Source organism: Triticum dicoccoides, chromosome 4B (genome assembly GCF_002162155.2).
Source record: "Triticum dicoccoides isolate Atlit2015 ecotype Zavitan chromosome 4B, WEW_v2.0, whole genome shotgun sequence".
NCBI classification, from domain to species: Eukaryota; Viridiplantae; Streptophyta; class Magnoliopsida; order Poales; family Poaceae; genus Triticum; species Triticum dicoccoides.
The window spans coordinates 177175923-177183057 of NC_041387.1; the positions used below are offsets into that span (position 1 = coordinate 177175923).

General features: G+C 46.2%; 1 protein-coding gene across 1 annotated transcript; it reads left to right on the top strand.

The window, feature by feature from the left end:
* The first annotated feature begins 2450 nt into the window (after positions 1-2450).
* LOC119295651 (probable serine/threonine-protein kinase PBL7) lies at positions 2451-3865 on the top strand. The gene has a single exon (XM_037574095.1). It carries the CDS (start codon positions 2537-2539, stop codon positions 3740-3742), a length of 1206 nt encoding a protein of 401 aa, XP_037429992.1. The 5' UTR covers positions 2451-2536; the 3' UTR covers positions 3743-3865.
* Positions 3866-7135: the final 3270 nt, after the last annotated feature.

Sequence of the window (7135 nt, forward strand, 5' to 3'; positions counted from 1 at the left end):
TATATATTTTTGTTTTTGTTTCTTTATGTCATTGTTCATGGATGCTTAGTCAATCATTTAGTCGTAAGTTTTTCTCCTATATTTGTGCATGCGACGATGCATTTAATAAAAATTCTCGCATCACATGGTCCCATCCATCCCAAAAAGAAGAGGGAAAATCATAGAAAAACTTTTCTCAAAAAAAGGGGGGGAAATCCCACTTCATCTTCCAAAATTAATCTCTAAATAATCAAAAACTTTCTCACCGTGGCCAACCAGCATGCGCCACTTCGCATAGCTGGTTGGCCCCTTCTCGTGCGCCTTGATGGGTTTAATTGGTATTGTAACTATGTGATACAGTTTCTAAAAAAAGTGTGATACTAATAAAAAAATTGCTAGAAACCTAAAAAATAGTCGTTTTTCTTGTTTTGATCTATTTTGAATCATCATCATCACTATTATTATTATTATTATTATTATTATTATTATTATTATTATTATTATTATTATTATTATTAAATATGCATTAGTTTACATTTCTTGCATAACAATATTATAATTGCGCAAGTTTTGCTTATTTTTGTGCAAGTTGTTAATACATTTTGAATCCTCTTTATAAGAAAAAAGTTTTGACAAGAAATCTTTATAATTGTCCATGTTAGGCATATTTGCATAATACTCCTTCCTTTTCCTTTTTACTACCCATATTCATTTTATCTTAAGTCAAACTTTTTAAAATTATATCAACCTTATAGAAAGAATATTGACAATAACAATACCATGTTTTTCTTTAATTTTCTTTCTTCTTTAGAGTAATACTAATGCATCCTTAGAATATATTTTTTGTTTTTGTTTTTATGTTGTATTTATTAATTTTTTAGTTTTTTTTAATTTTTACTAGCTACATATTTTCTTTAAGCAGGTCATTGTGTTGATCTTAATTCCACACCTCAAAGCCCGTGGTGTAAGAATATTGTATAAGTACGATATGACCAATGTATATTTTTTGTGGTTTTAATTAAAAAATTAACGTAATGGTTGTTGAAATAAAATAGTATAATAGGTGTTTTAGTTCACACTTTTGTGTGCAAGTTTACACTTGTTCTTGCACTAGTTTACACTTGTTCTTTCACAATACTGAATTGTGCAACTTTTGCATATTTTGTGTGCAAGTTTTTCATATATTTTGAATCCTCTCTATACGAAAAAAGTTTGGCAAGTCTTTAGGCATGTTTGCACAATACCACTTTCTTTTTCTTTTTACTACCCATATTATTTTTGTCTTGAGTAAAAAAAATCAAGCTTATAAAAAAGAATACTAACATTCACAATGCCAAGTTTTTCTTTCATGTTCTTTCTTCTTTGGGGTAATACCAATGCCCATATTCATTCTACCTTAGAATTTTTAAATTTTTGTTTTATTTTGGTATTTTTATTTGTTTAAGTTTAAGCTTTTTTTTTACTACAACAAATTTTGTTTAACCAGGTCGTTTTGTTGATCTTAAGTCCACACCTTATAGCCCGTAGTGTAAGAATATTGTGGAAATCTGATATGACCAATGTAATTTATTGTGTGGTTTTAATTTTAAAAATAGCATAATGGTTGCTAAAATAAAAAAACAAGAACCAATGTTTTAATTCCCTCTTTTCTCCTCTCATTAATTTGTATAAATACAGTGTATGCGTGTGCAAGCAAATATACTCCTTCCATTCCCTAATATAAGACCTTTTAGCTATTACAAAATATTGACTACATACGTACTAAAATGAGTGAACATACATGCCAAAATGTGTCTGAATATGTATGAATCAAGAAAAAAGTTAAAAGATCTTATATCAGGGAATGGAGGGAGTACTTGTTACGAAAAGTTTTACATTCACATGCATAGTGTGTGCGCATGCACAAATGATAAAATTTAGCAAGCTGATTAGATAACATATACTCCCTCCGTTCCAAATTACTCGTCGCTGAAATGGATGTCTCTAGAATTAAAATACATCTAGATACATCCATATATGAGACAAGTAATTCGGAACGGAGGGAGTACTTACTAGTACTAGTATTATAGGTTGATGCCCCATACTCGGTTAAATTTATTGTCAAATTTAAATCTTGAAAAGCTCAGGCGCATTACATTGCGAAACGGAGGGAGTACTTAAAATCGACTGGAAGGAGAAGAATCATTCAGTCAACCCAGCGATCTTGTTTTTCTGCCTTTGAACGCAAATCCAACAAGAAATATTTTCAGGCACCTGACACATTGGTGATCTCTGAATAGATTAAAAGTTTTCCTCGCCAAAAAAAAGAAGGAAAAGAAAAGCAGGAATAGATCGAATTTACAAGGAAGCAACGCACAGCGGGGCGCTTGCCATGAATAGGCAGTATGCATTCAAAACCGCGGTCACCATGGACGGCCAGCCGGACACCCCTCGAAATTAAAGGCTGTGCATTTCGCATGCTTCCCCCGAGCCAAATCGCCCTGCCTCCATTGCTTCCTGATCACCCATTCCTACTCCCGGCCGGGCTCCCGGCCGGCCGGCCGGCAAGCACTACAAGATGTTGAGCTGGCTCCGTTGTTTCCCGCACGACGGCACCGCCATGGACGAGGAGAGGAAGCCCAGGCCCGGGAGGAGCGCCACTTTCAGGAAGAAGCATAGCCACGATGCCGCGCCGTCTCGGAAACGGTTCATCCGGTCGGGCACCTCGCTAACCGAGTCCTCGTCGGCACGAGCCAGCTTCGGCCGCCACTCCGTCGACGTCCCCAACTACAACCACAGCATCGTCTCGGCGCGCTCCTTCACCTTCCCCGAGCTCGCCGCCGCCACGGACAGCTTCAGCCATGCCAACCTCATCGGCGAGGGCGGCTTCGGCCGCGTCTACAGGGGCCTCATCGGCTCGTCGGCGGTGGCCGTCAAGCAGCTCGACCGCACGGGGTTCCAGGGCGACCACGAGTTCCTCGTGGAGGTGCTGGTGCTGAGCAGCCTCCTGACCCACCCCAACCTCGTCGGCCTCCTGGGCTACTGCGCCGACGGCAACCAACGACTCCTCGTCTACCAACTCATGCCGCTCGGCTCCCTCGAAAATCACCTCTTCCTCCCCCGAGTCCCAGCGGACGGCGAAGAGAAGCCACCACCGCCGGTTCTGCCGTGGCGAACCAGGATGAGGATCGCGCACGACGCCGCCCAGGGCCTGGAGTTCCTCCACGAGACTGCCAACCCGCCGGTGATCTACCGCGACCTCAAGTCCTCCAACATCCTCCTCGACGAGGGATACAACGCCAAGCTCTCCGACTTCGGCCTCGCCAAGCTGGCCACACCCATCACCCGCAACGGCAAGGGCGGTGATGCGGAGGAGGAGAAGGACGGCTCGTCGAGGGTGATGGGCACCTACGGTTACTGCGCGCCCGAGTACGTGAGGAAGGGGCACCTGACAGTGAAGTCGGACGTGTACAGCTTCGGCGTGGTGCTGCTCGAGCTCATCACCGGCAGGCGGGTCATCGACGAGAGCAGGCCCTCTGGGGAGCAGAACCTCGTGGCCTGGGCGGCGCCCATGTTCAGCGAGCAGAGGAGGATGCACGAGCTGGTGGATCCGCTCCTGGTAGAAGGGCCGACCGGCAGGGAACTGAAGCAGGCGGTGGCCGTGGCGGCCATTTGCTTGCAGGAGGAGGACACCGTAAGGCCCATCATGTCGGACGTCGTCATGGCCCTGAGCTTCGCCGCCGACGACGACTTACCCTCTGCTCCCAGATACACGTCACTTTAGCATATTACTATATCTGGTGGCATTGGCTAACATTGTGTGGTTTTTACCTGGTGGCATTGGCTAACATTGTGGGGTTTGCGTCTTGACAAAATGAAATAATGAAACGGGGGATTTTGGCTCACATTTCAAGTCGCAAACCTTGCAAAATACCACCGCTAAATGCTAAATACCATGAATTTCCTACATACTCCCTCTGGTCCTGTCAGGACCCCGACTCGATGTCACATCGATCTAGCCGGTAACACCTCATATCACTTTGCGGCCTCACGCACGGTATCCCCACGGGTGTCGCCTTACCTTTGCCCGGGACCGTTTGCGCCTTTTGGCTCACGTATATGATAGTGTCGCTAGCATCCATATGATAAGGAGCCCGGGCTGACATGACTAGTCGTAAACCCAAAGTGGCACAGACTTACAGGGACAGGCATCCATGACCCAGCTTCGAACGTGTCGGTCATCAGCAAGTGGGTCCGGGCTGTAGCACTGGGCTAGCAGGACTCCGGTAAACCGGGCTGTAGCGGGCTAACAGGACTCCGGTACTCAATGCGTGATATTTCCCCGAAGGGACAGACACAGGAACGAAGGACACATGCCGGCCAGCCTAAGTGTTCCAGAGCAGTAGCAAGCTACCATGGCTCAGCGGTAACACTAGGAGACATTTCCCGGTAAGAGAGGCTACTAAAGATAAACAACTAGGTAGTCAGATCCCACACATACCAAGCATTTCAATCATACACACAATATGCTCGATATGTGCAAATACAACGAAGCATCACAACATAACTCTACGACACAAGTACTTTATTTAAGGCTCAGGGAGCCATACATAACATACACCAAGGTACGGGTCTCACGACCCAACATTCAAGTCATACAGTCATACAAACCAGCAGCGGAAGTAACTTGTCTGAGTACAGACAACTAGTAAAATAAAAGAGGCTTGGAAAGCCTAGCTATACTACGTGGTCCTTCATAAGCTCAGGATCACCACCTAGGCCTTTAGCCTACTCGTTGATGTCAACGTCTACGTAGAACCCATCAGAAGGGGTTGCAGCGTCTTCTGTAAAATGTAAATTATAGCAACATGAGTACAAAGGTACTCAGCAAGACTTACATCAGATCCTACATACATGCATATTGTCAAGAAGGGTTGGTGGAGTTATTGCAGCAAGCCAGCTTTGACTCTTGGCTAGACTATCCTACGATACTCCAACTTGAAATGGTTTTGCGCACACGAGTCCACTACTCACCACTTCAATACACCGCCTCCGTCTTCCTACGAAAGAGCCATCCTCGGCACTCACACTTATCTTGAGGCTTTTAGTAGTTTCCATTTACTTGTCTATGAACTGTATAGGCAACCAAGTAGTCCTTTATCGCGGACGCGGCTATACGAATAGATCATGTTAACCCTGCAGGGGTGTACTTCATACACGCTCTCACCTCTTACCGTCGTTTACACGACATGTACTCGGCAACCTTCAAGCGGAAGCCCAACGTGGGTGTCGGCCACGACCTACCTAACCACCTAAGCCTCCAATCCAGGTTTATCGCCTATCCAGGTTCCATCCGCAGGGAGTCCGGCCGAGGTTTCCCATACGGCCCCGAACGATGTGAACAGGGTTCCCGAGATACCTAACGGGTATTCGGTACACCCGGCCACGTACCTACCGCATCACAGCCCACCCCTACGGTCAGCGCTGTCCACGGCCTCCAGTAGGCTACAAACACCAGAAACTACTTGCAACTCCTGGACGGAGAACTAGGGTGAATAAGAAGCCGAGAGGGTCCATTGGTTTCGGGCCCAATGCATGGTAGTAGCTGATTCTTAAATCACACATACAAATCTCAGTGCTTAAGGTCGGCTTCAATGAAACAACCCACCATGTACTCCTACATGGCCTCTCATCGATACCTTTACCAAATCGTGTTCACCACACCACTCTCATTACTGACATAAACATTTCACTCTAGCCCATCACCCAGATGAACCAGACCTGACACGACTCTAAGCATAGCAGGCATAGCAAGGTAGGAACAACACATACATATGGCTCAAACAACTCCTACACATGCTAGTGGGTTTCATCTAGTTACTGTGGCAATGACAGGTCATGCAGAGGAAATGGGTTCAACTACCGTAGCACACAGCAGTTTGAAACGCGTTGCCTTAATGCAGTAAAAGAGAGCAGGAGCGAGAACATGGGATTGTATCGATATGATCAAATGGTTGGTTGCTTGCCTGATGGTTCGATGCACTGATACGGTTCTTCGTTAGGGTAATCACGGTACTCCTCGGAGGCAGAACCTGTCGCAAAGGACACCGATACACAACCATCACCAAACAATGTGCAACAATATGATGCATGCATGAAACATGGCAATATGAGTGTGTTGGGCTAATGCAACTAAAACCAGAAGGGTTTGAACAAATTTGAATCAAAGATTCTAATTTCAAACTCAACCATGGCCTTTTAAAGTGCTTTTCCTTGTTCTGCATTAAACATCAAGTTAACTTGTTTAGTCATGCATGAAAATAGTACAGATGGATAGATTGGATTTTTCTGATCATTTTTCATATATAATTTGTCTGATTTGGAGTTACAGAATAAAAGTTATGAATTTTTGAAGTTTAAATTATATTCTGGAATTTCCTATATTAGAATAATTCCAGAAAATCATTATTGCGTCAGCCTGACGTCAGTGTGACGTCAGCAGGTCAACGGAACAGGTCTGGGTCAAACCTGACAGTGGGTCCCGCATGTCAGGGTGATTATTTTAATTAAAGTTTAATTAAAACTAAACATGTTTAATTAACAGGGCTGGGCCCCACCTGTCATTGACTCAGGGGAGTCAACCAGGGCCCACCCGTGGTCAAAGTCAATGCCAGCGGCGCCGGCGTTTAGCCGCCGGCGAGCCCGACGCGGCGGCGGGAGTGGTTTTGGCCATTTCGGCCACCAAATGGGCCGCGAAGACCACCGGAGTGGAGCTGAGGACAAGCCGCAGCTCTTGGTGGAGTCCGTTGGGGTCGGGGTGGCCGGAGTTGGCGCCGGCGACGACTTTGGCGGCCACCGGGGTTCGGTCGAAGATGAACTTGGCGCTAGAGGGGTCGGTGAGGCTCGTGGAGTGGCTAGCTAGGTGCTGCGGGACTCGGTGAGTAAGATGGACACCATCTTGTGGCCGGAGTGTGGCCGGAAGCACGTCGGCGACGAGATCCGCGGCGGTGCGGGCGTGTGATCCTCGTGCGGTGGCTACACGGCTCAGGAATGAGAGAGAGAGGGTCGGAGGAGTAGCTAGGCTCACAGCGCTCCCGTAGAGGCCACCGGCGAGGTCGGGGACGAGCTGAGGCGGCGACGGCGTTGAAGGGGATCTCCGGCGACGGTGAGCTCGGGC